Here is a 9,872-nt window from a genome sequence, read left to right as displayed (position 1 = left end):
CCCACCTACAGCTTCGCTCTCCAGCTTCGGCCCGACCACTGCGTGCAGACAGGCAGCAAGTACAGGCAGGGGGTGAGTGCAGGCAGCATTCGGGGTGGTGCCTGCAGAAACCTGCAGGTTTCTTCTGCTGGCACACCCAGGAGAGCTGCTGGACTGGTGGAGGAGCTCGGCTGGCTCGGGTGGCTTCCTGCAGCCCCTGGCGAGAGCAGAGGTCGGGGTTGCTGGTTTTCAAGTCATCTGTTGCTGTCAAAGGGGAGAGAAGGTAAAAGCGGCATTTTTCACCTGCGCTGTCTCGCAGGACGATGGGTACAGCAACACCACGGCTGTAAGACGAGAGCGGCTTTGCTCTTCCAAATGCACAGCTCACCTCCAGAGCACGAGTGCCGTGATGCCCGTGGGGAACAGTGCCGTGGCAGGGTTGCTGATTCTGGAGGAAACCCCCGGTGCCTGCGGGCTGTAAGGCTAACAAACAGGAGAGGTGCTGAAGTGATGGGTGTTCTCCCTGTTAGCCTGGATGGTGTTTTCAGTTTTCACTTACCCTGGTTTAGTCTTGGCCAAGGCCTGGCATGTGAGCCTGCAAACTGCAGGCAGTGACAGGGGCACCTTGGCCATTAGTGACTTTGCCAGATGTTTGCCTCTCCAGGTAGCTGGTCCCTTTTTCTTGAGTCGTGTTAGCTGCAATGTAAAATTCTCCATCCCATGGCTTCTTGTGCCAAAATCCTCAAGTCCTTCACCCTGAAGAAAGGTGCTGTTTCTGCAGCTAAAGGCTGTGCGAGCAGTCAGCACTAAGGTGGACCTGGGCTGGCCTCCTGTGCTCCTCTAGCTGTGGGCAGCACCCTCTCAGCCTGGGCTGTGTTGACCTTTTGGGACTTTGGGATGACGCTGAAGCATGGAGTCTCTTCTCATACCCTGTAATTTTTCAAGGGGTCCGGGTCTTGGTGGTGGCAGCCAGGAGCAGGTTTGAACCAGCTGCATGAAGTCACCGTTCCTGTAATGATGCATTGAGGTTGGTTGGTCAAGGGGAACCAGACCCCGGGGGGCAGGGGGCATTGCAAACTGGGACTGTTGGGTTTGGATTTCTTTCCAGCGTTCCTTTTAACACCGTTTCCCATCCCCTGCTGCAGAGCAAGGCTGTTTTCAGCGTGTGTCAGCTCAGCAGCTCCATGCAGCTGCCCTGCAGATCCCATCCCCATGCTGTCGTGCTGGTGGCCTCTGAGAACAGCAGTTTGCTCAGCAGGGACACGCACGGTGGGGTGGAGCTGGGTCAAGGGGCCACCGTCCATGGTGCACCCCCTTTTTCCAGGGAAGACATTCTGCTGCAAGCCCAGTGACTAATGCACCTGGGCAAACAAGAACAAGACATGGGGCTCATCAAACTGGAGTCCCTTGGCAAAGAGTAAAACTAGCCAGAGTGAGCAGGAGCAGGTAGGACAGCGCAGGACAAAGTTCCTTGTTTGCCATAGGGAATGCAGGGACCAGGGCAGACTCAGCTCAGGCACATCCCTGGTGCTGTGCCAGAATTTATCCCTGAGGCTCTGTCCCTATGAAGCTGGGGACAGCCTAGTCCCCTTGGGACCGGAGCTGAGCCCAGCTCCTGTGGGTCCTGCAGCACTGGCCCAGTGCAACTGGGGAGCAGCTGATGTCGGTTGCAGTGAGGTAAAAGGGCACGTGTCATATTAATTTTTTTATTAAATTCAGTTAGTTTTCTCTTTATATAATAACCTTTTTCCTCTAGGCACAATACAATACAAGGACTCTGTATGTTTGACACAATGTACAGAAACTTCAATAATCTACAACTGCTCAGGTAAGTTACAAAAAACCTCCATGTTACACCAGCTACCTGCCACAGCCATTAATGTACAATAAAACAAAGAGGGGAACCTGGGGGTTAAGACTGTACAAAGAGTTCTGCACTGAAATAAAACATTGTACTCCTTTAAAAACAAGACAGGTAGAAGAGCTGGCCGAGCTTGCAGGGAGGCGGGAGGGTCAGGCCCCAGCCGGCGCAGTGGCAGCGGGTCCTGAGCGACCTCACAACGCCTCTAGGTTCCTGGCAAGCGACCCTCAGGTGGAGTAGGACCAAATCCCCTCCGCGTTCACACCAGTGCAGGGGATGGATGAGGTGCTGCAGGATCTGTTTCTGTACCGAGATTCCCCCTTTGCACTGACACAGTGACAGCAACAAGCAGGGAAGGTGGCAGCGGGCGGTGGGATGCGCAGCCCCCAGCAGTGCTGCGCTGCCGCAGGGCAAACCTGCGGGCCCAGGGCTCCTGCTGAGACCCCTCTGCCAGCAGGCTCGGCCTGACAGCACGGGGCAGAGCATGAGCCCTGGGGACCAGGGGGGGCTCAGGGAGGGGGAGAAGGTGCCCTCTGAGGTGCTGCCCCCTCCTTTCTGCAGGAGGGCTGCGTGGGGTGGGGGGGTGACCTGTGCAAAGAGACCCAGTGGCACCTGCCAGCACTGCTGTGCCCAGCCGTGTCCCAGCCCTGCAGCCGAGCAGGAGCCCTCGTCCCAGGGGGACAGAGGGAACCAGACCACAGCACTCAGGAGGGTGCAGCATTTGGCACCTCCCATGGGGAACATGCCTTCCCCGCCTCCGTGACAGCAAGCCCGACAGTGGAGGTAGAGGCTGTGCCCCAGCTAGGACAGGGAGCCCCTTTGCCACAGCCTAAACAGGCACCTGCCTGCTGGGAGCAGAGTGGCCACATCCACGTCCCCTCCCGAGACAGAGTCCAGCGCCTGCAGCTACAACCCCCATCCCCGGGCAGACAGCAGCCATGCCCATTTGTTCCTGGGGAAGGCTGGGCCAGGTGAGGCTCAAGGGCTGGGATGCTCTGGCTGCTGCCAGGGGGACGCCGGCTGGGTCAGGATGGTCCCAGCATTCAGGCGAGTCAGCTCTGCAAACACCGGCACCCTGAGGTGCAGATCCCCGGTTCCGGCAAGACGGCAGCAAAGCCCAGGACACGCTTAGGCCAGCTACTGCGCTACGAGGAGGGAGCAGGGCTGGTTCTCCCCCCGTGGATGCTCTGGCAGACATGCAAACCGTGGGGAAGACGAGGCAGGCAGGCAGCTCCCGCTTTCTCCAGCAGCACTGGGTGGGCTGGAGGCGAGGTGCACCCTCCCCAGCCGGCTGATGACACCCCTGCTGCCGCAGAGAGCTGGAGCGGGGCCGTCCGGCGTGGGAGGCGCACAGAGGACACACAGTAATTACAGGGCTCAGACAGGCCTGGGAGGAGAGAGCGGGACAGGCTCCCGCCTGCACCCCCAGCCTGCTTCAACGCGAGGAATTCCTCCACTACACAGTCCTACCATAGTGTAACATACTGATCCTGCCCCCACTGCCGCCTGGGGGGTGCGTGGCCGCGGGCTCCCCAGCACAGCCCTCCCGTGGCAGATGGGAAGGAAGGCCATCTCCTCCTCTCCAGTCAATCACAGCCCTGGCTCGGACACGAGCCTGGGCACTGCCTCTGCTCCATGTGCTGGGGCCCGGGAGACTCTGTGCCTGGAATAGAGGCTCCTCTGAGCCAGTCTCACGCGTCCGACAAGCAGCTCTGGATGCGGTCGATCCACTGCTGGGCTAGCTGCACATCCTGGGCGCAGAAATTGTAAACTCGTTTTGTCGTCTTCAGCTGCAGGGGAGGAGAAAGGAGGTGAGCGGGAGCCGCACACAGAGAGCCACCAGCACCGCAGCCCGGTGCTGCCGGGGCAAACGGCTGGGGTCTGGGGCAGAGCCACAGACCGCTGAGCTCTCCCTAAGGCACAGCTCAATGCCACACTCACATCGAAGAAGGCTTTCTCGTCCACCATCTTGGGGGCCCCCATGGTGGGGGTTCCTGGGGTGATGGACTCCACCTCAGCCAGGTCAATGACTCCTTTGCACTCCGTGTCCATCCGGCTGTCGTAGTACCGCAGCTGCGGGGAAAGGTGCCGCACACGTCAGAGCTCACAGGAGGGAGGGAGGGAGGGAAGGACAGACCCCAGGGCTCACCTGCCCCTCAGTACCTGATGTTTAGTTTTATCCAGCACGAACCAGCGAGGCTTCCACGGTTTCATGAAGGCTCCCTTCTTGTACAGCGACCCCTCATAGGACCTGCGTGGGCCAGGCAGCATATTAGGGTGGGAAGGGGAGAGGGGCTGAAGGGCAGGTCTGTCTGTGGCACCCCAGCATCAGCGGGGACGAGAAGCAATCGGGGTCCGTGCTCTGCAGAACCCACTTGCATTCACCCCTCCCCGGACAGAGATCCCCCTCCCAGAGCCACCAGCAGCCCCCAGCATCCCGAGCCCCGCGCCTGCCTGTTCTCGCTCTCCGACATCTGGAACTGGCTGTAGAGCGTGCTGGTGCTCTTGCGGCCGCCCTGCTTCCCACTGGAGGGTGTGGAGGTGCTGCTGGTGTCGCTGTCGAGGCTGAGGTTGAGGGTAGAGCCTACGCCGCTCTCCTGCAGGTACACACCCAGCGAGCGCCGGTGGTGGGAGAGGCTGGAGGACATCAGCAGGGAGCTGGGGGTCTGCGGGGAGCAGAGGGCACAGCGTGAGGGGGAGGATGGCACACCCAGCCTGGGGGCCGAGCACCAGCACCCCTCCTTGGTGCCAGGCTGCAGGAGCAAACACCCGCTTTGCTTGGGGGACCCTTGGGCAAAGTGACCCCTCCCTCCCTTCCGCCCCCCCGTCACACAGCCCCCAACCTACCCGGCTGCCCTCCTGCCGTGCCTCAGTGCGCTGGGAAGCTTTGACCTTGTCCCATGTGTCCTTCCAGCGCTCTGGGACCTGCCCCAGCTCCATCTCCAGGTTGTGCAGCTCCTGTGGGGGGATTCAGGCATCAGCCCAGGAGGGGACGAGACCCCAGGGACCACTGACCCTGTCCCGGGGGGTTCAATCGACTGTGACCCTGCCACAACCCTGTCCCACTGTGTGCATGGGGCAGTGTCCCACCCGTGGGCACACCATAGCGAGTCCAGGCCAGGGCCAAACCCAGAAGCAACACGTAAGACAGTGCCACCACCAGCTGCGCTCACCTCCAGCAGTTTGGAGATGGCATCGGGCTCCACGCGGCTGCGGTTGTCGTAGCACGGCCAGATGATCTTGCGCTTCGTCTGGGGGGCACTGGTGTCCTGCCGATCTGCCTCCTCCACGTGCTCTGGCTGCCCCTGCGTCAGCTCCCAGTCATAGGAGGGGCCCTCAGAAAGCGTCTCCTCCGTATAGTAGTCCCATACCTTCAGGTTGGAAATGTTGCTGTAGGGCCTTAGCACCTGCAGAAGAACCAGGGTTATACTCAAGAAGGGCAGCAGCGTCCAGGCAGGACATGTCCCTGGCCGTGCTGCAGGGACAATCCGTCCAGACAGAACATCAGACCCTTCACAATGCGCTTTCCCCAAGGGCAATGCTTTCTGACCAGTAACGAGGCAGCTGAGGCTGGAAAGCTGCAGGCTGGTCAGGAAAAGGCGATGCTGGGCCAGAGAAAGGCAGAGCTGCTCCCAGACCAAACGAGAGCCCTGAGCAGCTGGGCCACGGCTTGCCCGCATCAGCAGAGAGCAGCCCCCTGCCCGGCCGACCTGTTGAGGCCACGTACCAGAAGCTGCCGCTTCCTCTCCCCAAGGAAGGACGTTCCCAGCCCAAAACGAGACCCTGGCAGCTCCAGCACGGGATCTCCCCTCTGCAGCCTCACCTACATTCCTGCCTGACCGCCCTCCAGGGACACAGCTCTCAGGGACCTGACTCTGCTCATGTCCCCCGAGGCAGCAGACACCCTCCCCAGGGCTCCGGTGCCACAGCTGGGCAAGATCACTCAGGTGGGCAAACGCCACGGTCTAGCTGACAAGCGGCTGCTCGCTTGGCCACATGCAGGTACGGAGACACCGGGGTGCCCCTGGAAAGCCCCGTCTGAGCCCTCTGCAGCGCGCAGGGGTCGGCTGGGCTGGGCTGACCCAAGGGCAGGAGCAGAGCTCTCACCTCCCCATCCTCAGGGGCATACATGTAGTTGAAGAAGATGGGGGCTTTCTTGTTGAGCCGGTCGATGTAATCCCAGATGGACTTGTAGACCTGCTGGCTCTTCCGCTCACCCTTCTCCTCGTAAAGGAGTCCTGCAGAGAAGAGAGAGGGGAAGGGGCATTATTTGGGGCAAAGCACTGGGCTGCCATCCGCTGTGGGCCCCGCACACCGTCCTCACCCAGCTCGATGCGCTCATAGTCAGAGTCCAGCAGGAACGTCCGGAAACGGTTGGAAATGTAGTGGTAGCTGAGGAACTTCAGGTAGTACTGGCTGAACTCAAACTCCATGGGGAACTGCAGGTGGATCTGCAAGGAGCAGCACAGGTGAGACCTCCCAGGACCCACAAACTGCAGGCTGGCTCTGGTCTCGTTTCCTGCTGCACAAGGAGCCAGCCAGCCCCGGTGCTCAGGGAGACCCAGCCGGCGCAGAGCCGGCAGCCAGCGTGCTTGAAGCTCACCTGATGTACGCAGTCCAGGAACTGCAGGAAGATGGGGGCAAAACCACTGCTCTGGCCGGCGAGGGTCTGGGCTCCGCGGTGGCTGAAGCGGTGCCCAAAGGACAGCCACTCCTTCTCCACAAGCAGGCGGAAGCCCTCCAGAGTCCGGTAATAGGGGTCTGACAGCAGCTGCACCAAGGAGACCACCTGCAGGGACAGGGGGGCTCGAGATGCTCGTGGGGAGATGGCCACAGGCAGCCGTCGCGTTCAGCAGCTGTAGGGCTCCTACCTGCGTGGTGATATCCCAGCCGTCCTCCAGGCTGACCAGCACAGAGGAGCCTGTGTCCAGAAGCTCCACCACCAACACCGAAATCTGCAGTATCTTATGGATCTGCCAACATAAGGGCCAAGAGTTACTAGGGTGCAGGAAAGTCATATGCTGGACGTCTTGTGAATTGACCCTTTCTCCTGGAAGCAGGTGAGCCAAATGAAGCAGAGCACAGGGCTTACACAGGGCCACGATACACGACCCCTGTGTTCACTGTGTAGCACCCTTTGTCTGCAACAGCAAGGCCAGTGAGGCAGAACCACCACACCATCAGCAGAGCTGTGGGCCCCTTGCACCCTCCAGCAGCCAGAGGGTCCAGTCCCACAGCAGCTCCACACTGGGACCAGTCCTACAGCACAGCAGCCACCTGGGTCACCCTGGCTACTGCTGACGCTGCCTTGTACCAAGCCCTTTATAGCATTCAGCCGTCCTGCAGGTCCTGCTCTGCTTCCCCAGCCAGCAGCTGCCCCAGACACTCGCAGCTCTTGTGTCCAGCACCACAGATTTTATCCTTGTCCCTCATACCAACCTTGCTCCCTTAGTGTCCCCCACTCCATGCCACAGTGATGCTCTAGAGAGGGCACCTGGACCCTCCATTCTCACTTGGCCAGGAGGTAAGAGCACATGCCCTTGAGTGACAGCCAACAACAGTGAAGACTCCTACGATGGAGACCAACCACAGCCCCTCCAGGTTTTGGGCGACAACTGACCTGGGACAGCCACTCGGACTCCTCCAGGGACCGCAAGTAGGCGACGCTAGGGTCATTGGAGGGGCAGCCGGGCACGCAGGCCTTCATCAGCTTCTTGAAGCTCGCCTTCACCTGCCGCACGTCGAACACCTCGATGGGAACCACCTCCCAGTGCTGCAGCGGGTCCGGTTTCACCCCCTGAGGGAGGAGAGAATCAGCGCGGTCCAGAGAGACGTCCCGAGCAGACCCACCGCCCCGCTCGCCCTGAGGAGGCTGCTGCCAGACGTCAGGGTTACCTTCAGCTGTGACTTGTCCCCGATGATGTAGAGTGAGGCCCGGTGCTGGCGCAGAAAGCTGGCCTCCGAGGGCGTACCGTTGTGCTGGGCACCCAGCAGGTCTTTCCCAGCCAGGCGCGACCCGATCTCCATGTTCAGGGCATAGCTGCTCATGCGCCCGCTGGCTCGGATGCTGCCCCACTTGCCTGCAAGACAGTCAGGAGTCAGGCTGGGGGTGCCCGGCTGGCTCACGGGCTGCGCTGGCATCCGCATCCCCCCCCGCCGGGCTGGCACAGGGGCGAGCAGCTCGCCACGAAAGCGACGGCCGAGCTGCTGCCACCCCGCAGCCCAGCGCCCTGGGAGCACATGCCGGGAAAGTGCTGGGAACCAGGTTTGCTTTTGCTCCTTCTCCTTGCTGGGCGCTGTAGGATTGCCTTCCTGGTGGATACGGAGACCAACCCCAGCGGCTCCGTGTCCCATCACCTGCGCAGCCACACCGCGCTCCCGCCCCACGCCTGCGCCCGCACCACCAGGACCTGCCCCTTCCCCACCAGCCAGACCCTGTCCCTGGCCACCACCACCACCACCACCCAAGCACCAGCAGATGCGCAAGGAGCCTAAAGCAAACCTGAGAGGAGGCTGCGGGATCAGCTGGGGACAGGCCCGGTACTTACCGCTGGCACCGCGAGCTGGACCAAGCCAGCGACATGCTCGGTGGAGGCGTTCGTTAGCGGGCTGAGGTGGGGTGTTACTGGGGCATTAGTTGTGTGAAGGGTGGGAGTGTGTGTGTGGGGGGGTCAGTCGGTCAGGTTAGCACCCGGGTGGTGGTTAGGCGGCCGGCGGTACCGTACCTCGGGGCGTCTCGCGGCCCTTCGCCGACACGCACTTGGGGGTGGAGAGAGTGATGACCCTAGCTCTGTGACCGAGCCCTGAGAGCACAGGACGAAAGCAACCTCAGCGGGGGCACCGAGGCGGACCCACAGATCGCGCGGGCCAGGTGGGAAGAGGCGCCCAGGGACCCAGACGGAGAGACTGGAGCAATGAGTGGGATGAACGAGATGGCTTCGGGGTGCTGCAGCAGGTCCCTCCCTCCCTCCCTGAAGCTGCCCCAAGGCAGAGAGCTCGGGGGGAGCAAAGGGGAAGCATCTACTCTACAACAGCTGCTCCGAGCCGGGGGGGCCTTCGTGAGGCCCCCACGAGGCAGCGTTCGCTCGCACGTCCTCACCTCCGCGGCTAATAGTACCGGGCCCATCGTCCTTCCCTCCCATCACCTGCTTCATGAGCGATCCCAGCTTAGGCTGTCTCTTGTCGGAGAAATCTGTAGCACCAACAAAATGTCAGCTCTCGGCCTCACTGTGCCGCTCCAGAGGGGCCCTCCCGCCTTGCCTCCCCACAACTGCTCAGGAGGGAGGGGAAGGGGCCAGAGAGAGAAAGCGGCAGCAAGCAGGAGAGCCCGGGGCTGGGACCAGGAGGCCAGCATGCGGGAAACACCTTCCAGCTGGAGCCACAGCAAAAAAGCAGCTGGTGCCACAGTGCGAGCGGGGGCTTGACCCTCCCGCAGTTCTGCCCCGGTCCTGCCCCAGGCACTTTGCACCACAGGGGCATCACCCAGGCACTGCCACAGCCCGGCAGTCCCCTGCTCTGCGGCTCCCTTGCCACCACGCCGGGTCACTCCTCTGCCCCCTGTACTGCTGGTCTGACCCTCCCTCCTTCAGTCACGGCTCCGGGCATGTCCCCCCACACCAGGGGAGAGGCCTCGGAGGGGCTTTCGGAAAGTCCTCTCCTCCCTGGGCTGCAGGGAGTCCTGGCTGGATTCCCCCACGGTCCCTCTGGCCCCCAGTCACCTCTGCAGCTATGATGGGGTGGAATGGCTGGGACAGAGGATGAATGACACCGGAGCGTGACAGGACAGCAACAGGCAGCTCTGCCCCGGCAGGAAAGGGCAGGCTGCTCGGAGAGCAAGGGGGGCAGAGACTTACCGAGGTTTCCTGCGACAGACCCCGAGAACCGCTGCCCGCTGCGCTGGGGTGCAGACGGTGCCGAGATCTCAGCTGGTGGGGTCTGTCCCCACCCGGTCCCCAGCGAGCGCCTGGATCCGAGCACAGTCTGGGGCTCCCAGTGCTCGCAGGTCCAGGGCCACCGGGTTTCCCAAAACCCA

At 61.8% G+C, this 9,872-nt stretch overlaps 1 protein-coding gene across 1 annotated transcript in view; it reads right to left on the bottom strand.

Moving 5' to 3' along the window:
* Window positions 1-1,674: 1,674 nt before the first annotated feature.
* SBF1 (SET binding factor 1) overlaps window positions 1,675-9,872 on the bottom strand; it is an 85,158-nt gene continuing 76,960 nt past the window's right edge. Inside the window, 14 exon segments of the mRNA XM_075024481.1 lie at window positions 1,675-3,630; window positions 3,782-3,913; window positions 4,004-4,091; window positions 4,295-4,506; window positions 4,688-4,798; window positions 5,014-5,247; window positions 5,948-6,078; window positions 6,165-6,291; window positions 6,444-6,629; window positions 6,712-6,813; window positions 7,461-7,637; window positions 7,736-7,920; window positions 8,566-8,643; window positions 8,940-9,032. Of these exon segments, the coding sequence (XP_074880582.1) occupies window positions 3,532-3,630; window positions 3,782-3,913; window positions 4,004-4,091; window positions 4,295-4,506; window positions 4,688-4,798; window positions 5,014-5,247; window positions 5,948-6,078; window positions 6,165-6,291; window positions 6,444-6,629; window positions 6,712-6,813; window positions 7,461-7,637; window positions 7,736-7,920; window positions 8,566-8,643; window positions 8,940-9,032 (1,955 nt within the window). The 3' untranslated portion in view covers window positions 1,675-3,531.

The sequence above is a fragment of the Buteo buteo genome, chromosome 4, assembly GCF_964188355.1.
Source record: "Buteo buteo chromosome 4, bButBut1.hap1.1, whole genome shotgun sequence".
NCBI lineage: Eukaryota > Metazoa > Chordata > Aves > Accipitriformes > Accipitridae > Buteo > Buteo buteo.
This window is presented reverse-complemented; position numbering and strand designations above follow the sequence as displayed.